This window comes from Podarcis tiliguerta (genome assembly GCF_965153285.1).
Source record: "Podarcis tiliguerta genome assembly, chromosome: 2".
Lineage (NCBI taxonomy): Eukaryota > Metazoa > Chordata > Lepidosauria > Squamata > Lacertidae > Podarcis > Podarcis tiliguerta.
The window spans coordinates 3533020-3555231 of NC_139535.1; the positions used below are offsets into that span (position 1 = coordinate 3533020).

The window sequence follows — 22212 nt, forward strand, 5'->3', positions numbered from 1 at the left end:
AGTAGAATGTGTCCTTTTATTTAAAATGCACCTCTGGGTTATTTGTGGGGCCTGCCTGGTGTTTTTACAGGAGTCAAATGTGTGCTTTTATTGAAAATGCATCTCTGGGTTATTTGTGGGGCACAGGAATTTGTTCATTCCCCCCCTCAAATATAGTCTGGCCCCCCACAAGGGCTGAGGGACAGTGGACCAGCCACCTGCTGAAGAGGTTTGCTGACCCCTGGCACAGACCTACCTGCTTCCAGTAAAAAAGCAGCCAAATAAAAGAATTATTTGCGCAATTTTCTCTGGGAGGTAGCTCAGCCTTCACCCGTTGTCTGGAACAAAAGGGCAAGCAAATACGAATGGGGCACATTTTGATTCAGGTTCTCGGGAGGAAAGAGTGTAATCATTTACCCAGCCTGCCTTCCGTCTCTTTGCAAGGCCTTGCAGCTTTGTGTCTCAAACAAGTCACCGTGCTCAGTCACAGTGAAAATAGGGAAGCGGACTGTATATTATCCACCACCCTATGGGCATAGCTGGGGGGGGGCAGCTGCTCCCCCCCCCCAAAAAAAATCAAGTCAATAAATAAAAATACTTAACTAAAAGTAGAAATAATCAGAATATTTGAAATTGAAATACCACAATCTCCCTTCCTGGCGAGAATTTTCCTAGACAATATTGTCTAGAATGTATAATTTGCTGCTGAAATGGAACACACAGGATGAGGAAGTGAAATCGGCTATGATTAAATGGGCACAAGATGTTGGTCATAACATAATGTTTGCTGACTGGGAAAGGTTGTGGACCACTGGAATAAAGTTTACGGCATGTAATGCCTTAAGAGAGAATATAATGAAAATGATTTACAGATGGTACATGACACCAGTCAAGCTAGCAAAAATGTATCATATGCCTGATAACAAATGTTGGAAATGTAAAGAAGCAGAAGGTACCTTTTTTCACCTTTGGTGGACGTGCCCAAGGATTAAGGTCTTCTGGGAAATGATTTATAACGAACTGAAAAAAATATTTAAATACACATTTAGAAAGACCCCAGAAGACTTTCTCCTGGGTATGGTAAACCAACAGGTCCAAGTGAAGGACAGAACTTTTTTTATGTACGCTACAACAGCAGCAAGAATACTCATCGCACAACATTGGAAGACGCAAGATCTACCCACGCTGGAAGAATGGCAAATGAAGCTCATTGGCAGGGGGTTGGACTCAATGACCCAACTCTATGATTCTCTGATTCATTTGGTGATTCTGGGCCTGTCACTATGGCTCTATGCCTAATCCAGGGGTCAGCAAACTTTTTCAGCAGGGGGCCGGTCCACTGTCCCTCAGACCTTGTGGGGGGCCGGACTATATTTTGGAGGGGGGAAATGAACGAATTCCTATGCCCCACAAATAACCCAGAGATGCATTTTAAATAAAAGGACACATTCTACCCATGTAAAAGCATGCGGATTCCTGGCCTGTCCGCAGGCCAGATTTAGAAGGGGAACTGCAGTTCTTAATATGCAACTTGTCCCTCTGGTCTAGCCCCCACATCCGTGGACTGGAAAGTAGTGGATGTAGTAATAATAATAATAATTTATTATTTGTACCCCACCCATCTGGCTGGGTTTCCCCAGCCACTCTGGGCAGCTTCCACAGAGACCAAAAATACACTAAAATGTCACACATTAAAAACTTCCCTGAACAGGGCTGCCTTAAGATGTCTTCTGAATGTCAGGTAGTTGTTTATCTCTTTGACATCTGAAGGGAGGGCATTCCACAGGGTGGGTGCCACTACCGAGAAGGCCCTTTGCCTGGTTCCCTGTAGCCTCACTTCTCACAATGAGGGAACCGCCAGAAGGCCCTCGGTGCTGCACCTCAGCATCCAGGCAGAACAATGGGGGTGGAGATGCTCCTTCAGGTATACTGAGCCAAAGCCGTTCAGGGCTTTCAAGGTCAACACCAACACTTTGAATTGTGCTTGGAAGCGTACTGGGAGCCAATGCAGATCTCTCAGGACTGGTGTTATGTGGTCTCGGCGGCCACTTCCAATCACCAGTCTGGCTGCCGCATTCTGGATTAATTGTAGTTTCTGGGTCACCTTCAAAGGTAGCCCCACGTAGAGCGCATTGCAGTAGTCCAAGCGGGAGATAACTAGAGCACCAATTTTTATAAAAAGGGATCCAGGGCAGTTGCAATGCTTTCTAAGGCCAGTTGGTGGAAACCCCAGAAGAGTGTCTTGTGCGCCCCTGGCCCCCGACATTCAAAACCATAGCTGCTTCCTTCTATGTTGATCCATTTCAGCTAGCAGCCACCGGTAGCCCTCTCCCCCATGGATCTGTCGGACCCTCTTTTCAAAGCTATCCAGGCTGCTTCCTGTGGCAGTGAGTTCCACAGTTTAAGGTAAAAAAAGGTAAAAGGACCCCCGCTGTGAAGAAGTTTTAACTGTGTGCTGCGGAGTGAGGAGTGGGAGGGGAAGTGGAAATTTCTCCTCCAGGAATACCCCTCTAGAAATGCAAGTTATGGCTTTAACGCGTGGGGAATTGAGCTCTGCCTTTTTAAAGAATATATACAGTATATAACCCTGAGATGCTAAGCTATATATAAACACCCCCGCTTAGCATCTCAGGGTTAAAGGGAGAAAGGCGGGCTTCCTAGACAGGCAGCAGCCGGGGCGAGCGGGGGGGGGGTGCGTACGCCTTGGAAAAAACACTTTTGCTTCCGGCCTGGCCCCCGCGTGGGAAAGGAGCGTCGGATTTTCCCACGCGTGGCTGCGCTAGCCCCGCCCCATTCCCCGAGAGCGCCCGGTGAGTGCAAAGGGCATTTGGGGGGCAGGGGAAGCCCCCCAGGACAAAGAAAGGGGGCTTGGGGAAAGGGGGGGGCCGAGGAATGGAGGACAAAGGCTAGGGAAGGAAGGGGAATGATTTCCGGTACAACGGCGGGGAGGGGAGGGGGGTGGCCGGAATTGGAAATTCCTACCGAGGACCCATATTTTTTTTGGGGGGGGTCTTTCTTTGCTCCTCGCTGCAGAGCAAAGGAGCTCCCACTCCTCTTCCCCCCTCCCCCACTCAGGATATTTCTCCCACTCCAGACCAGAAGCAGGATTGCATTGCAAAGCTGCTTCTATACCGAGTCGGAGCCTAGCCCAATACTGTCTGCACAGGCCGGCAGCGGTCCTCCCCAGGTGGCAGGCAGGCAGGCAGGCGGGGGGGGGAGGTCTCTCTCCCTGGAGATGCCTGGGATTGACAGCGGGACTTCATGCAACTGCTCCGCCTTATATTGAATCAGGCAATTCGTCTGTCTAAGTCCAGTGCTGCCCACACTGGCTGGCAGCGCCTCTCCAGGGTTTGCAGGCAGGGGGCCTGCCTGTTCCAGCTGTTGGCAATCGCAGGGGCTGTTTGGCATGTCCTCCCCCCTTGGCTTTTGCTAGGCTCTGCAGTTCAGCAAACACGACTCGCAGGGATGAAAGAATACGATCTTCTGGTGAGCAGAACCCTGCGCAGAAAGGTTGCGGCGTAATTGGGACGTTTCCGTTAAGAGGAAAAGGCAAGTCAGAGGCGGCAGGAAGCTTATGAAACCCCACAGGGCATGGAGAAAGAAAAAAGATGAGAAAAAGTCAGTGGACGAGAGGGCAGTCAATGGCTAGTGTCCAGGATTGCTGTTATCTTCCTTTATGGCCAGAGGCAGGGATGCTTCTGGGTACCAGTTGTCTGAAGCCACAGGAGCGGATCGGGCTCTTATGCTTGGATCGTGTCCGTGGTTCTCCCACAGGCATCCACTGTGAGAACAGGATGTTGGACTAAATGGGCCATTGACATCATCCTGCAAACTCTTGCTATGTTCTTCTACCTACCACCTTGATATATTTTTATGAAACTGCAGATTATAACTCTGTAAATCAATAGTAGATAGATAGATAGATAGATAGATAGTTTATTATGGTCAGAGACCAGCTTATAAAACACACTTGGGGGTACAATCCCAGAAGGAAAACAAACATTTAAAACAATGTACAACAATAAATCTAAAAATTAAAAATGTGATAAGCATATCACATTTGAGATAAGCCAGGGCTTTGAGATAAGCCAGGGCAGAGAGATGACTCAGGGAACCGAGTTTGGGGTTTTCTTAACTAACTAGTTTGGGTCGGAGGATGGTCTGCGCCTACAGATCTGTACACAGAATCTGGCGACCATCCAGGTCATCTTATGATCTTTGCCTAACGGGAAAAGGTCAATTTTTTGCTTTTGCGGGAGGTCAGCGAGCCTCAAAAATAGTAGTTTCCTTTAAAAATAGATATGCCCACCCTTCAATAATGTGCCTTTCCCACACCAGGTGTAAACGTTTGGTTCAGATTCAACTAATGATTACTTGGATGTAGACCCACTGAAATTAAGGGATTGAAGTTGGTCATGATTAATCCATTCAGGGGATGCGAAAGTTAGTTGAATGCAAGCCAGATTATACTACTGCTTCTTTATTAGTGGGGTTTTTTTAAAAAAAAGTTTACATAAACAAGCCCAGGAAAATGGTGGAATGGCTGTATGAAAACATGGGTTTAATATTAAACAAATGTAAGGTTTACATGCAACGCCAGGGAGCACTTTTTCAGAATGCAAAGATATGCAGGTGACAAATACTATTCCTGGCATCCCTTAAATGAAAAGAATGTTTTTAGCAGCACCCGAACTTCGGAACTACCCGCCTCTTGACGAAGAGTTTGAAGAAGAGTTTGGATTTGATATCCCGCCTTTCACTCCCTTTAAGGAGTCTCAAAGCGGCTAACATTCTCCTTTCCCTTCCTCCCCCACAACAAACACTCTGTGAGGTGAGTGGGGCTGAGAGACTGTGACTGGCCCAAGGTCACCCAGCAGCTGCATGTGGAGGAGCGGAGACGCGAACCCGGTTACCCAGATTACGTGACTACCGCTCTTAACCACTACACCACACTGGCTCCCAGACAGGAGCCTTCACTGTACTTTTTTTGGCAGCTGCTGAAAATATTTTCGTTTAGGCGAGCCTTCTCAGGCCTGCAGAGCGTGGATGTCTGTTTTTCAACCTGCTTCCAGCTTATCGTTGGTTTTAATCGTTACTTCCTGAACGTTTTAGATAGTTGCCTTTAAAAACAGTTGTTTTATTCTTTTCGTAAGCTGCTAAATTGTTTCGCCGTGATTCCTGCAAAATGGGGTTGGACTGGGTAACCCGTCTCTTCCAGCTCTGCAGTTCTGTGATACGAACACGTCTGCCTGTCTGTTCTGTGTCTGGTGAGAACTGTGTGCTTTTTTCTTTCAGCTTCCTGTTTCCTTAAAGGAGGTGGCTGTTCAATTCACCAAAGAGGGGGGAAAGGAAGAAGCAGAGTGGGCTCTGTCGAGTCCAGACCAGACAACTCTCTGTACAGGGGAGTCATGCTGAAGAATGATGGGGATGTGGAGTCTCTAGGTAAGAATCCCGTTTCCCCCTCTTCCGATAGATCAAAACAGCCTTCCTCCACGTTGGATGTTTTAGACTACAACTCCCATCATTCCTATATATATATATATATATATATATAAAGGTACCCCTGCCCGTACGGGCCAGTCGTGTCCGACTCTAGGGTTGTGCGCCCATCTCACTTAAGAGGCCGGGGGCCAGCGCTGTCCGGAGACACTTCCGGGTCACGTGGCCAGCATGACATCGCTGCTCTGGCGAGCCAGAGCCGCACACGGAAACACCGTTTACCTTCCCGCTAGTAAGCGGTCCCTATTTATCTACTTGCACCCGAGAGTGCTTTCGAACTGCTAGGTTGGCAGGCGCTGGGACCGAACAACGGAAGCGTACCCCGCCGCGGGGATTCGAACCGCCGACCTTTCGATCAGCAAGCCCTAGGCACTGAGGCTTTTACCCACAGCGCCACCCGCGTCCTATATATATATATATATATATATATATATGCAGGTTTTGGTGTCCTCGGGTGTCTTCCCGTGTAAAAGTTGGGGTGTCTAGGCGACGTTTCGACGAGGTCTCACTCGTCATCTTCAGGCTGGTGCTTTCGGCTTCTTGTTACTGGAACAGAGCAGGATCTCAGTGTTTGAGTTCCTATAAATACTGTTGAGGAGGTGTGGTGTATAGCCTCCAATGTTCTGGGCAGAGAGGAGGTTCCCAGGCTAGTGTTCCCAGGCAACCTCCTCTCTGCCCAGAACATTGGAGGCTATACACCACACCTCCTCAACAGTATTTATAGGAACTCAAACACTGAGATCCTGCTCTGTTCCAGTAACAAGAAGCCGAAAGCACCAGCCTGAAGATGACGAGTGAGACCTCGTCGAAACGTCGCCTAGACACCCCAACTTTTACACGGGAAGACACCCGAGGACACCAAAACCTGCATTCCTGTACCCGTGAAAATCTACGAAAGCATATATATATATATATGTATATGTATATATTTATTATTATTATTATTATCATTATTATCATTATTATCATTATTATCATTATTATTATTATTATTAAATTTATATCCCACCCTGCTCCCAAAAGCAGCCCAGGACAGCAAACATTTCTGTAATTACACACACACACACACACACACACACACACATATATATATATATATATATACACATGAAATAAAAGCATATTTTAAACACCTGGAAGCTATTTAAAACTTCTGAAAGCTATTGAAAACAGATTAAAACATCTAAATACAACACAATGAAACATCTAATACAAATTTAGGAACAGATGCATCCGAATCACCTGTCTGGGTCTGCCAAAAGAAAAGTTTTCAGCAGGTGTCTAGAAGAACACCGTAATGATTCCTGCCTAATAATCAAGGGGCAGGGAGCTCCAGTGTACAGGAGCTGCTTCAATAGACTCCTTACAAACTTGCCAAATTCTGTTATTTTCCCTGTTTCTTTCTTATTTATTTATTTATGAAAGATCTTCTTGATTTACAAAAGTGTGTGCAATGTCTCTCTCTCTCATATATTTTTTTCCCCATGTAACATTTTTACAAACATTTGTTGAGACATTGGGGAAACTCCCATCATTCCTGATTACCAGCCAGGCTGTCTTGGGCCAGGCTGATGGGAACCGTAGTCCCAAAACATCCAGACAGCACCCATGTCCGGGTACCCTGATTTAGAGAATTCCTGCTTTTATCTTGCATTTCTAGCAAACTACCACACACACTCCGCCCGAGGAAATGTGGGTTATTCTCTCACTCGTCTTTTAATGTCCCAAGCAACCCTGCTAGGTTAGGCTGAGGAGCAGTGACAGGGGAAAAAGTAAAGCATTTCTTCACACATTGCATGCTAGACTCCAGTCTGATACTGATGAACTGGAAGAATAAAGATAGGATACCCTTTGATCAATGAATCGACAATGTGACAACATGTGCAACTTACGAACAGACTGTTTACAGACTTGGTTTGGATAAAGGGGGCAACAGATAGAATGGGTTTATGCAGAACGTAAGGCTGTTAACATCTACATATGTATTAGGATGAAGGGACGCAGGTGGCGCTGTGGGTTAAACCTAGGACATGCCGATCAGAAGGTCGGCGGTTTGAATCCCCGCAACAGGTGTAATAGGATAATAATTCTATATCAGTCTATATAAGGATGTAGGGGAGCACAGTTGAGCCTCGGGTCCCGAACACCTTGGGAGTCGAACGTTCCGGCTCCCAAACAATCGAAAACCGGAAGTGAGCGTTCCAGCTTTCAAACGTTCTTTTGGGAGCCAAACGTCCGACGGGGCTGCTGTGGATTCTGATTGGTTGCAGGAGCTTCCTGTAGCCAATCAGAAGCTGCGCTTTGGTTTCCGAACTTTTCAGAAGTCGAACGGCCTTCCGGAACGGATTCCGTTCAACTTCCAAGGTACGACTGTATTGCATTTTTGTATATATATTTTTCTTATACACATTTTTGTGTCCCCCCTTTTCCTCCTCTGTTGGTCTTTAGAATTGATTCTTTCCCGATAAAGTATTAATATTAAATATCAATACTAGCCTCCACAGAAGCAGTGCTTCTGAATCCCAGTTGCTCGAAGCTGCAGTAGAAGTGAATGCAGTTGTGCTCACATCTTGCTTCCCATTGGGGAATCATGGAATCATAGAATAATAGAGTTGGAAGAGACCACAAGGGCCATCGAGTCCAACCCCCTGCCAAGCAGGAAACACCATCAGAGCACTCCTGACATGTGGTTGTCAAGCCTCTGCTTAAAGACCTCCAATGAAGGAGACTCCACCACACTCCTTGGCAGCAAATTCCACTGTCAAACAGCTCTTACTGTCAGGAAGTTCTTCCTAATGTTGAGGTGGAATCTTCTTTCTTGTAGTTTGGATCCATTGCTCCGTGTCCGCTTCTCTGGAGCAGCAGAAAACAACCTTTCTCCCTCCTCTATGTGACATCCTTTTATATATTTGAACATGGCTATCATATCACCCCTTAACCTCCTCTTCTCCAGGCTAAACATGCCCAGCTCCCTTAGCCATTCCTCATAAGGCATCGTTTCCCGGCCTTTGACCATTTTGGTTGCCCTCCTCTGGACACGTTCCAGTTTGTCAGTGTCCTTCTTGAACTGTGGTGCCCAGAACTGGACACAGTACTCCAGGTGAGGTCTGACCAGAGCAGAATACAGTGGCACTATTACTTCCCTTGATCTAGATGCTATACTCCTATTGATGCAGCCCAGAATTGCATTGGCTTTTTTAGCTGCCGCGTCACACTGTTGGCTCATGTCAATTTATTTATACCCTGCCCATCTGGCTGGGTTCCCCCGCCAATCTGGGCAGCTCCCAACAGAATATTAAAAACATGTGAGAACGGGATGGTGGACTAGATGGGCCTGATCCAGCAGCCTATTCTCACGCTCTTCTTTCTCTGGGGGTGGGTGTTGGGCATCCCAGAGAATCTGCAAAAACAGCACGGTTTATTTTGTCTTTTAAAGAAGGACCTCTGATTCCACGGCCGCACCTCATCTCCTGGTTGAAAGAAGTAGAGGAGCAATTTGCCCGGCACGGATCTGCAGGTAGGGGCTTTTGACTTGCTCTGGGACTCTGTTCGCACCTGGTTCCCTTGATGGAGAGGGGATGGAGAGGGGCCAAGCTCATTCTGGGGGTTCATTAGTCAAGGAACTGTAAATCACACGGCCGTTAGTCAGATCTGCGGTGCGGCCAGATTTGGAATACAGTGTGCAGTTCTGGGCGCCTAATAATAATAATAATAATAATAATATGTCCTCCCAGTATAATGTCCTGCTTGGGGTTTGTGTGTGTGTGTTTTATATGTGAAAGAACAGAGGCAGCTCGGATAAAATGTTATACGACGAAAGGAGCAGGTGGCTGTGCAATGACAGTATTTTTCGCTCTATAGGACGCACCCGACCATAGGAGGCACCTTGTTTTAGAGGGGGAGAATTTTGCCCCTTTGGTTTTCCCCCTCTAAAACAAGGTGCCGTTTAAGGTGCGTTCAGTCGCCTTCAGGCAGCTACCTTGGAAGCCTGGAGAGCGAGAGGGGTCAGTGCGCACCAACCCCTCTCGCTCTCCAGGCTTCAGGTTCCTTTCCACCTGCTCTTTGGGGCTGGCGGGGGGGAAGCCCACCACCAGCCCCAAAGAGCAGGTCGGGGAGAAGCGGAAAGGCGCGCAGCGAAGAGGCTCCTGCCATAGCCACGCGTCACCTCTCCAGCCGGGAGAGGGTCACGGGGCTATGGCTTCTTCGCTCCATAGGACGCACACACATTTCCCCTTCATTTTTGAAGGGGGAAAAGTGCATCCTATAGAGCGAAAAATACGGTATCTAACTTTTAGAAGGCATCTGAAGGCTGCCCTGTTTAGGGAAGTTTTTAATGTTTGATGTTTTATCGTGTTTTTAATATTCTGTTGGGAGCTGCCCAGAGTGGCTGGGGAAACCCATAATGTATGATGATGATGATTGTTATTAATACGTATTATTTATATCCTGCCCATCTGGCTGGGTTGCCCCAGCCACAATAAACACAATAAAATACCAAACATTAAAAAACCTCCCTGTAGAGGGCTGCCTTCAGATGCCTTCTAAAAGTTGTGTAGTCCTTTATCTCCTTGACATCTGATGGGAGGGCATCCCACACGGGGTGGTGCCTATTCTCAAACTTTGCGTTGCGCAGAGAGGGGGAGAATTTTTTCCCCTTGTTCTCCCCCTCTAAAACAAGGTGCTGTTAAAGGTGTGTTCAGTCACCTTCAGGCGGCTACCTTGGAAGCCTAGAGAGCGAGAGGGGTTGGTGCGCACTGACCCCTCTCGCTCTCCATGCTTCAGTGAAGGCAACCTGAAGACTCCGGAGCACACTCCGGAGGCTTCGGGTTCCTTTCGACCGAGCTTGTGGGGCTGGCGGTGGGGAGAAGCGCTGCTTTCCCCCACCGCCAGCCCCAAAGAGCAGGTCGGGGAGCAGCGGAAAGGCACGCAGCCTTCCCGCTGCTCCGCAAGCGTCTTGGGGCCGCTAGGGAAGCCCGGGTCCCGCCCCCCAGCCCAAAGAGCAAAGAAGCTCCAGGCTGGAGAGGTTGCGCCCGGCTAAAGAGGCTTCCAGCCGGGAGAGGCTGAACGGGGCTATGGCTTCTTTAGCCCCTCTCAGCCTCTCCCGACTGGAGAGGTTGCGCTGGGCTATGGCAATACCCCCACCTCCCGCAAAAGCACACAGGAGCTGCGCACCCTTTAAGGAGCGTGCGGCTCCTGTGGGCTTTTCTACGAGGAGGGAGAAGGGACTAACTGGCCACGTCAGTCCCTTCTCCCTCCTGAGGAAAAGCCCACAAGAGCAGCGTGGAGCTTGTGTGCGGCTTTTCGGGGCTTTTCCTGCCTGCCTCCCCCCTGCATTCGCTCCATAGGATGCACACACATTTCCCCTTCATTTTTGGAGGGGGGAAAGTGTGTCCTATAGAGCGAAAAATCCGGTATATAGATCCCAAGTTGTTAGCAGTTCTTAATAAAAATTAGCCCTTCCATCGAAATGCGGAAGAAAATGGATATGCATCCGATTGTCTCGAAAAACAATGGAGTGTGCCTCAGAGGTTGGGGGGGGGTTGAAGTCAAGTTAGCAGCACTGAGGTGACCTCCTGGGGCACAACAACAACAACCACAACTGTTTATTGTTTATACCTTGCCCATCTGACTGGGTTTCCCCAGCCACTCTGGGCAGCTCCCAACAGAGTATTATTAATAATAATAAAACAATAAAACATCAAACATTAAAAACTTCCCTAAATAGGGCTGCCTCCAGGTGTCTTAGAAGACAGTCAGATAGTTGTTTACTTCCTTGACATCTGATGGAAAGCCGTTCCACAGGATGGGCACCGCTACCAAGAAGGCCCTCTGTCTGGTTCCCCGTAACCTCACTTCTTGCAAGGAGGGAACCGCCAGAAGGCCCTCAGAGCAGGACCTCAAAAGGGCACTGCAGAGTTCAGAAAGGTTTATTTATTTCATATTATTGAGAAAAGGGCAGCCAGAAAAGTTTCAGCATTTGGGACCCTTTAGCTCAGAGAAAAGGCAAGTAAGAGGTACCGTATTTTTCGCTCTATAATACGCACCAGACCACAAGATGCACCTAGTTTTTGGAGGAGGAAAACAAGAAAAAAAATATTCTGAATCTCAGAAGCCAGAACAGCAAGAGGGATCGCTGCGCAGTGAAAGCAGCAATGCCTCTTGCTGTTCTGGCTTCTGGGATAGCTGCACAGCCTGCATTCGCTCCATAAGACGCACACACATTTCCCCTTACTTTTTAGGAGGGAAAAAGTGAGTCTTATAGAGCAAAAAAATACGGTAATAGCTTTATTCAACTATCTCAAAGGCTGTCACATGGAAGATGGAGCAAGCTTGTTTTCTTCTGCCCCAGAGGGTAGGACTCGAACCCATGGCTTGAAGTTACAAGAAAGGAGGTTCCGACTAAACATCAGGAAGACCTTTCTGACAGTAAGAGCTGTTCATTAATGGAATGGTCTCCCTCCGGACGTTGTGGCCTCTCCTTCATTGGAGATTTTAAAGCGGCGGTTGGATGGCCATCTGTCATGGGTGCTTTAGCAGAGATTCCAGTGTTGGAGCGGGTTTGTCACGGTCCGGTTCACAGGCAATCGAAGTCCCAGCAGGGGACGTCAGGACCGGGGGCAAGATGGCGGGGTGGGAGAAGGAACAAGAGTCCAGAAGCCAGGGGTTCGAGGGTCAGGAAGCATTGAGTCCCGAAGTCGAGGGTCCAAGGGTCGAGAAGCAAGGAGTCAAGAAGCTGAGGTTCAAGGATCAGGAAGCAAGAAGCCAAACACAACAAGGCAGGAAGCGTGTTGCTGGGGCAAAGAGCCAAAGGGAAATGCTGACCTTATATCCCTTCCCAGCTCTTGCCACCAGGTGCTGTGAGTTACCAATCGGCCTCACCTGTGCGGCCGCACCTTGCCTCTTCAGAACAAACTTAGGAAGGCCCCAGTCCTGCAAAGTCCTATTGGTCACAGGGCCCGGCTCCTGCACGCACACCTGACAGGGTTGGCCTAGATGACCCTCAGGGTCCCTTCCAATTCTACAATTCTGCTATTCTAAGATTATAAGATAAGGGACGCGGGTGGCGCTGTGGGTTAAACCACAGAGCCTAGGACTTGCCAATCAGAAGGTCGGCAGTTCGAATCCCCGCGACAGGGTGAGCTCCCATTGCTTGGTCCCTGCTCCTGCCAACCTAGCAGTTCGAAAGCACGTCAAAGTGCAAGTAGATAAATAGGTACCGCTCTTGCAGGAAGGTAAACAGCGTTTCTGTGCGCTGCTCTGGCTCGCCAGAAGCGGCTTAGTCATGCTGGCCACATGACCCGGAAGCTGTACGCCGGTTCCCTCGGCCAGTAAAGCGAGATGAGCGCCGCAACCCCAGAGTCGGTCACGACTGGACCTAATGGTCAGGGGTCCCTTTACCTTTTAAGGTTATAAGATGAAACATGGCATGGAGAGAATTGGGGAAGAACCCGGCTTGCCCATCTCCCACAGGCATCTGGTGGGCCACCGTGAAAACAGGATGTCTAATTTTCATTTATGTATAAATGTTGTAAACCGGTCTGATATTTTTGAAATGAATAGCGTCATACAGTGGTACCTCGGCTTAAGAACTTACCGTATTTTTTGCTCTATAAGACTCACTTTTTCCCTCCTAAAAAGTAAGGGGAAATGTGTGTGCGTCTTATGGAATGAATGCAGGCTGCGCAGCTATCCCAGAAGCCAGAACAGCAAGAGGGATTGCTGCTTTCACTGCACAGTGATCCCTCTTGCTGTTCTGGCTTCTGAGATTCAGAATATTTTTTTTCTTGTTTTCCTCCTCCAAAAACTAGGTGCGTCTTGTGGTCTGGTGCGTCTTATAGAGCGAAAAATACGGTAATTTGTCTGTTCTTAACCTGAAACTGTTCTTAACCTGAGGCACTACTTTAGCTAATGGGGCCTCCCGCTGCCGCCACGTGATTTCTGTTCTCATCCTGAAGCAAAGTTCTTAACCCGATGTACTATTTGTGGGTTAGCGGAGTCTGTAACCTGAAGCGTCTGTAACCCGAGGTACCACTGTATAAATATTTATCTCAGCAAATATATAAATCAGACCAAGTTCTGCAGCCTCTCCTCAGGGGAGTCGCGCCTTAAATTGTGTCCTGAAGCAAATAGGGCTTCTCAAGCAAGCGACGCTGAAAATATCTCCGCTGGTGTGCTTTTCTTCTTGTCACCCTGACAGGCAGGGGACAAACGTCACTGACGCCTTCCGGATCCTTTCCTCCTTGTGGCGAAGTGGAAAGAGCTGATTTGCACCCAGCGCAGGTAGGGGAAGGATCCACACTGAGTGGAGGTGGTCGTCCCGAAGGGTTGCTCCTCCCACTTGCCTCAGAGGCGGGGCTATGCAAATAGGTTCCCTCCCTCCTTCAGTGGGAGGAGTCTCCCCCAGTTGAGTCCTGTCTGCTTCAAGGCAATGGGGCTTACTACAGCGCTCAGAATTTCAGGTTTTTGCGACTTGGCATGTTCAGTTTGATGTTCAAGGGACGCGGGTGGCGCTGTGGGTAAAAGCCTCAGCGCTTAGGGCTTGCCGATCGAAAGGTCGGCGGTTCGAATCCCCGCCGCGGGGCGCGCTCCCGTTGTTCAGTCCCAGCGCCTGCCAACCTAGCAGTTCGAAAGCACCCCCGGGTGGAAGTAGATAAATAGGGACCGCTTACTAGCGGGAAGGTAAACGGCGTTTCTATGGCTCACCAGAGCAGCAATGTCACGCTGGCCACGTGACCCGGAAGTGTCTCCGGACAGCGCTGGCCCTCGGCCTCTTGAGTGAGATGGGCGCACAACCCTAGAGTCTGTCAAGACTGGCAGGGGTACCTTTACCTTTACCTTTATGTTCAGTTTGAGATGTGTGCAGAGATGTGAAACTCAAGAGTAAAACTGCAGCCCCCCGCATTGCACCGCAAGTCATCTGGGGGAGCGCCGAGAGTCAAAATTGCACACCATGCGACGCATGAGGGAAATTGCTTTAGAAAAAAACCTTGCAAAAAAACAACTTGTGACTAGACATTCCTTTTTTATATCTATATACATTTTTATTGATTTTTTAACATATCAGTTCCAGCAGTCATACAACATATCTTCACATCTTATACAGTGGTGCCTCGCAAGACGAAAAGAATCCGTTCCGCGAGTCTCTTCGTCTTGCGGTTTTTTTTCGTCTTGTGAAGCAAGCCCATTAGCCGATTAGCGCTATTAGCGGTTTAGCGGCTATTAGTGGCTATTAAAGGCTTAAGGGATTAGCGGATTAGCTGCTAAAAGACTATTAGCGGCTTAGATCAGCTGATAAGAGGCTTAGCGAACAGCTGATAAGCGGCTTAGGGGCTTGGGGAAAAGGCTGGGAGGGGAAAAAAACCCCCAGGAATCGCAAGGCATTTTCGTCTTGCGAAGCAAGCCCATAGGAAATTCGTCCTGCGAAGCACCTCCAAAACGGAAAACCCTTTCATCTAGCGGGTTTTCCATCTTGCGAGGCATTCGTCTTGCGGGGCACCACTGTACAATATTTTTGACTTCCGTCAATGCCTCTGATGATTTCCCGTTCTTTATCATTTATTCTGCATTTCTTAATTTCCTATTACATTTAATTATCCTTAACTAATAATTCTTTTCATAGTCTTTCTTGTAATATTTCAAATAATCCACCTTGCAAAACTTCTTGCGACTAGACATTCCATAACCGAGGTTTAAGGCTCCATTTGGCAAACACCTTACATATCTGAGTTTCTAACATTGGCCTTCCACTGATCCTTTTGGGGGATCCTTCTGCAACAGAAGGATGTAAGATCATTGGCCCATCTTGCCCAGCGTCCTGTTCTCACGTGGCCAACCAGGTGCATTGTGGGAAACCAGCAAGAGAATTTGAGCGCAACTCCTCACTGTGTGGAGTTCTTTGTAACTGTTTTGCTTCTGCTAGGAACTCTCACGGGGCGGAGGAAGAGGAAGACAGTTTAGATTTACAACAGGGGTCACAGCTTAGAGGCAGATGAGGGGGAAAGTTGGGAAATCATGGGAGAGCCAGAGCAGCAGCTGGCTGACCAGTTGTCACTAGAAAGCATTCCAGACCCACCATCTCCCAGAACCCGGGAGCCTTGAAAGTAGGAGAGCAAAGAGCTCAAAGACAGAGGGCATGTAGCAGCACCCGTAGAAGTGACGAATGAGGAAGTGGGAGAGACGGGCAGTGGCGATTCACTCAGGACAACACCATTATCCAAGAGGCAGGGTTCTATGGCTTTGAAATAAAAAAGAACTGTAAGAACCGCCTCTCCTGGTATGCCCCGCGGAAGACTTTAAGGTCTACAAATGACAACATTTTGGAGGTCCCAAGTCGCAAGGTGGTAAGATTCATCTCAACTAGGGCCAGGGCCTTTTCAGTACCGGCCCCAACTTGGTGGAACGCTCTGTCACAAGAGACTAGGGCCCTGCGGGACTTGACATCTTTCCGCAGGGCCTGCAAGACAGAGCTGTTATGCCTGGCCTTTGGTTTGGACTCAGTCTGACCCTTGTGTTTCCCTCCCCTTAGGGTTTTGATCTGTGGGCTACTTTTAAAATGAGGCTGCATTTTAAATTGCATTTTAACCTGTATTTTAAAATTGGTGGGTGTTTTTTTTTTCCTATTATGTTTTTACTGTAATTTTACTGGTGTTAGCCGCCCTGAGCCCGGCTCTGGCCGGGGAGGGCGGAGTATAAATTATTTATTTATTTATTTGTCTTTATACTTCCTTGGGCAACCAGCCTGGAGCCGCTGACAGCATGCAGACAGTCCCACAGGAGGCAGTGATGGCTGCCACTTTAAAAGAGGATTAGACAGATTCATGGATCAGAGGCTGCAATGCTTCTGAATACCAGTTGCTGGAAACCGAAGAAAGGGAGAGGGGTGCTGTGTCTGGTCCTCCTTGCTGGTTTCCCACAGCATTTGGTCGGCCACTGTGAGAATAGGATGCTGGACCAGGTGGACCAGTGACCTTATCTGACTGGGACGACTCATTCAAATGGATGGCATACGGGACCGCCTCTCCCGGTATGCCCCGAGGAGGACCTTAAGGTCCATAAATAGCAACACCCCAGAGGTCCCGGGCCCTAAGGAAGTCAGATTAGCCTCAACCAGAGGCAGGGCCTTTTCAACACTGGCCCCGGCCTAGTGGAACGCTGTCCCATGAGACCAGGGCCCTGCAGGATCTGATTTCTTTCTGCAGGGCCTGTAAGACAGAGTTGTTCCGCCTGGCCTTTGGCTTGGAATCAACTTGATTCCCTCCCCCTCTTTCTTTTTTGCTTTCTCCTTCTGTGTTGGAACTCCTATTTGGGGACTTCCCTGGCTTTTTTATGGCCCATGTAGGACCAGTCTGGATAGTTGGCCTTGGTGAAGACTTGACATTTTCATCCCCCCAAAAAATATTGATTGAGTTTCCACTGAAATGAGGCTGCATTTTAATGTTTTAATGTATTTTAATACATATTTTTTAAGCTGAATTTCAATCAATTATTTGTATGTTTGGTGTTAGCCACCCTGAGCCCGGTCTTGGCTGGGGAGGGCGGGGTATAAATATTTTTTTTACAATTATTATTATTATTATTATTATTATTAAGCAAGCTGTTCTTTTGTTTTGCTTGTTCTTTTGCTTTTCTGCTATTGCTTTGGTGAATTGTTGCTGCTGTTGTTCTGCCCATCTGACCGGGTTGCCCCAGCCACTCTGGGCAACTTCCAGCGCTATATAGAAATGCCATAAAACTCCAGATGTTAAAAACATAGAAAAAGCAAAAAAAAACCAGGGATAATGGTATATATTGCAGTAATTCTTTCTTCTTCTTTTAGGGTCTAGTGTCCTTTGAGGAGGTGGCTGTGATTTTCACGGAGGAGGAGTGGGCTCTGCTGAATCCAGGCCAAAGAGCTCTGTACAAGGAAGTCATGCTGGAGAACTACCAGAACGTGGCCTCTCTGGGTAAGGACCCCATTTCCCCTTTTTGGATAGTCCTCCTTCTCATTACTTTCCAGGGAGGAAGGATGTAGCCAGTGGTCCATTCTGACTAAGCTTAGGCCTTGGGTCTTGCTTCTGGGCTTCCTGATGGCATCTCATTGGCCCCAGTGAGAACAGGATGCTGGACTAGACAGATCTATGGCCTGGTCCAGCTTCATTCCTGAGGTGATTCCTTCTGGCCTGGCCAATAAGTCAATGGCTTTTTAGAGTTATGATGAGGAATCAGTTGAGAATGCTTCCTGAGTCTCCTTTGTGTGGGATGTATCATCATAGAAGCAGTCAAACACAACATTTCCTGTTGCCTAGAGTGGACACGCAGGGGAATGTTGCTCCAGACAGGGAGGACTTCCTGTCATACCTGCTCTGGAGCATCTTCCACCTGTGTGTGACCAGGATGGGCATATCCCTACTAGACCCAATAAAAGGGCCAGCCACGCGGCCATCTTTGGCTTTTTGCTCTTTTGCCATCTTCCTCTCTGTTGGCTCTTTTGCCACCTTCCTCTCTTTGGCTCTTTTGCCATGTTCCTCTCTGCTGGCCCTTAGCCAGCAGCACATGGCTCATCCTTACAAAGGAGGGCAGCCACGAGGTAGAAAGTCTGAGGCCTAGCTCAGAGACTTCTTTTCTCTACAAATGTAACTGTAACCACAAGATAAAGCCTGTCTTCTGAATACTACTGTGAACTAAATGTACGAATAGTCGTACCTTGGAAGTTGAACGGAATCCATTCCGGAAGTCCTTCGACTTCCAAAACGTTCGGAAACCAAAGCGCGGCTTCTGATTGGCTGCAGGAAGCTCCTGCAGCGAATCGGAAGCTGCGGAAGCCCTGTCGGACATCCGGCTTCCAAAAGAACGTTAGAAAAGCGGAACAGTCACTTCCGTGTCTCGATCTTTGGGAGCCAAAATGTTTGAGAACTAGGCTGTTTGACTTCCAAGGTACGACTGTAAACTTTACTCTTACTTTTAAACAAGACTGCCGTGTTGTTGTTATTTTAAGAGGGAAATAAAAAGGGGAAACTTACCAGGAACAATCCAGACTGGATTGCTTAATTTAAATTATTTTAACGAATCCATCAGCTTGCTTCCAGCAATCTGCAAAGGAATGTGCTCTGCTGCTTGCTCACTAGTGTGAGTGAGGATGGATTATATTAATAATAATAATAGTAATAATAATACATTTTTATTCATACCCCGCCCTTCCTGGTTCAAAGACTGGGCTCAGGGCAGCTAACAACAAATTTAAAACAATTATAAAAGCAGCATAAAATACAGTATAAAAACATGAATAACAATAAAATTCAAAAATCAATTTAGGGGAAATAAGCATTAGATAATCTCCAGGGCTAGCTGGCTGAATTGATCCTACTTGGGCCAGCGAGGAGGCCAGGGGAGAAATAGCTGTGGGGTCTCAGAGCGGGTGATCTTCATAAAAGGGGAGGGGGAGGGAAGAGAAGGGAAATAAAAGATCAGGCTGAATTCAAATTAAAGGCCAGGCAGAATAGCTCTGTCTTACAGGCCCGACGGAAGGAGGTTAAATCCTGAAGGCCCCTAGTCTCATGCGACAGAGCATTCCACCAGTTCGGAGCCATCACAGAAAATGCCCTGGCCCTGGTGGAGGATAGTCTGACTTCCTTAGGGCCCTTAGGGATTTATTTAATCAATAAATCCTCTCCTACCTTCCTCAACATTCCCACACTTTGGAGGTGGTGGGCTGGTCCAAACAGGAAGTCAAGGTGCTAAGGTGCACCAACAAGCAACACTCTTGCCTCACCTTCCTTTTACTATTTATTTGCTTTTTATTGTTTCTGAATAATTTTGCAGCCACGAGTACCATAAGTAAGAACTTAATATTTCTTCATTGTCCCTCAAAGAAGGGCCTCTGGTGCCCAAATCTGATCTCGTCTCCTTGCTTGAAGAAAAAGAAGACCTGTGTGGCCAGGAGACCTTGACAGGTAGGTCTGTAGATATTTTTGAGTCTGTGCATCGGCCTGAAGGGACGGGACGCCCTCAGATAGATATAGGCCTGGGGAAATCCATCTGCTCACTGAGGGGTTTCAGAGCAAAGCCTTCCTTTTCAAGCCATGGTTTCTAAAAGCCTTGAGTTTTATAGATGCAGCATTTGAAAGCCTTTTTTGTGTGTTGCTTTTAGCAGGGTCTGCAAGAGGCGGGAGCAGCCAGCATCTTGTGCTTTATATTATGTATATTTTAATTTTAGACAGTGGAATCTCGGTTGTTGAATGTAATCCGATCTGGAAGGCCGTTCAACTTCCGAAACGTTTGACAACCGAGGCACAATTGCCAGTTGGCAATTGCGATGGAGAAACTTCTGAGGTGCGTTTGAAAACGGAAGCATTCACTTCCGGGTTGTCGGCGTTCAAAAGCCGAAAAGTTCGATTTCTGAAGCGTTTGATACTGAGGTTCCACTGTACTGTAAACAAAGTCACACACAAACATATTTACGCACTTAATTATCTAGTGTAAACCGATTTGAGATCTTTCAGATAGCAAGCGATCTATACATGGAATAGATAAATATGTGAGTTGAACTTTGTGGTCATATCACAGCCTTTGTGGTCATATCACAGCTCCCATCATCTCCCATTGGCCTGGGAGAGAATAAAGGACAGACAAAAGAGCCAATCAGCTGTGCTGGGGGCTGGATCAAGGCCAGGGGAAAGACACACTGGTTGGCATTACAAATATTAGCCCTTCCTTCTGCTTCCATTTATTGTCAGGCGCAGCTCTCCTGGCAAGCAACTATCCTGGCTGAACCGTTTTCCCCAATTAATTTTCTATGAACTGCAAATCAACCAGCAGGATCTAATTTGTGGCAGGATTGGCGCCCTCAGCAAGACTTGGAAAGCATGTCCAGTCAGAGCCATTTTTATTGTTACATTATGGAATTGTCCACCCTTCATTTTGTTTCCTCCTTTGCACTCATGTCCAGTTTCCCTCTTGGTCTTTCAGCTGGGGATGTTTGGGAGACGGACAGCGAAAGCAAAGCTCCTCCGGCATCTGAGGAAGGCAAGAATGGCCCAGAGACCGATGTTGGGCCTCAAGGGGCAGCGAAGGAGCGGGAAGGAAATAAAAACAAGGAGAAGAAGACGAAACCCGCTGCTCTCTTGGATAGCGACTGCTATGAAGTTCCGGTCCACCCCAAAACTCGTAGGAGGCAGAGGAAGAAAGAGTGCCCCGCCTGTGGGAAAAGATTCGCTCGTAATTCAACGCTCAACGGCTACACAAAAAGCCGAATAGGAGAGCTACCATGTCTGGAGTGTGGAAGCAGGCTCAGGTGAGGTTTTCCTTCTAGTGATGCTCAAGTGACCCGCTTCCAGTGTTTATTTTATGTACAGTAGATTTGTGGATCAAGCTTTATCTTTTCTCAGGTGGAGCTGCTGAAGGTAACGGTGGTTTCTATGCTGTTTATAATACAGTGGTACCCCGCAAGACGAATGCCTCGCAAGACGAAAAACTCGCAAGACGAAAGAGTTTTCCGTTTTCGTTCCGCAAGACGAATTTCCCTATGGGCTTGCTTTGCAAGACGAAACGTCTTGCAAGTTCTTGCGAGTTTTTTCCCTTTTTCTTAAAGCCGCTAAGCCGTTAATAGCCGCTAAGCCACTAAGCCGCTAATAGCCGCTAAGCCGCTAATAGCCGTGCTTCGCAAGACGAAGAAACCGCAAGACGAAGAGACTCGCGGAACGGATTAATTTCGTCTTGTGAGGCACCACTGTATAGTCATACCTCATGTTACTTTTGCTTCATGTTACGTTTTTTCAGGTTGCGTACTGCAGTGACCCGGAAGTACTGGAAAGGGTTACTTCCGGGTTTCGCCGCTCGCTCATGCGCAGAAGAGCTAAATGGCGCTTAATGCATGCGCCAAATTGCGGCGCGCACCTGCGCCGATACGGCGCTTCAGGTTGCAGGCTTTTCATGTTGCGAATGGGCATCCGGAATGGATCCCGTTCACAACCAGAGGTACCACTGTATAAGTCAATCTGTGGTTGGGTTTTTTAATACAACTTCCCCCCCCCCCCCTTAAAACACACACATCATATTAGGAGTATAGGCAAAAGCATGTATCATACAGATAAATATGCACAAGGTCATGCACATCTTTCATAATATATGCATTATTATTATTACTATTACTATTACTACTACTACAATTAATGTATTCATGGCCTTCTGAATTGTCTCACAGCAATGTACCTTACTTTCCAAAATTTCTCCAATGAAAACTTCCTGACAGTAAGATCACGTTTGCAACTGAAGCATCCACTGTATTAGCAAAACAACCTAAAAAAGCAGCACAATTACAACAAAATTTATATCATGGGATTCGCAAAGGACTACAGCATTCATAAGCTGTAAAACAATCTTAACAATTATAACAAATGAGTGATCAAAAAATAAACTAAGCACTATTGAATTCATACACGAACTCTTTTCAGCCCTTGTGTCTCAGCCATGTTGTTTAGTCATTTAGTCGTGTCTGACTCTTCGTGACCCCATGGACCAGAGCACGCCAGGCACTCCTGTCTTCCACTGCCTCCCGCAGTTTGGTCAAACTCATGCTGGTAGCTTCGACAACACTGTCCAACCATCTTGTCCTCTGTCGTCCCCTTCTCCTTGTGCCCTCCATCTTTCCTAACATCAGGGTCTTTTCCAGAGAGTCTTCTCTTCTCATGAGGTGGCCAAAGTATTGAAGCCTCAGCTTCATGATCTGTCCTTCCAGTGAGCACTCAGGGCTGATTTCCT

At 47.6% G+C, this 22212-nt stretch overlaps 1 protein-coding gene across 1 annotated transcript in view; it reads left to right on the forward strand.

The window, feature by feature from the left end:
• Nucleotides 1–2654: 2654 nt before the first annotated feature.
• Nucleotides 2655–22212, forward strand: part of LOC310670113 (uncharacterized protein) — a 46440-nt gene continuing 26882 nt past the window's right edge. Inside the window, exons 1-8 of the mRNA XM_083424771.1 lie at nucleotides 2655–2789; nucleotides 3413–3528; nucleotides 5275–5421; nucleotides 8915–8995; nucleotides 13676–13758; nucleotides 17294–17420; nucleotides 19326–19406; nucleotides 20422–20746. Coding sequence (XP_083280897.1) covers nucleotides 5388–5421; nucleotides 8915–8995; nucleotides 13676–13758; nucleotides 17294–17420; nucleotides 19326–19406; nucleotides 20422–20746 — 731 coding nt within the window. The 5' untranslated portion in view covers nucleotides 2655–2789; nucleotides 3413–3528; nucleotides 5275–5387. The remainder of the gene's footprint in view (nucleotides 2790–3412; nucleotides 3529–5274; nucleotides 5422–8914; nucleotides 8996–13675; nucleotides 13759–17293; nucleotides 17421–19325; nucleotides 19407–20421; nucleotides 20747–22212) is intronic.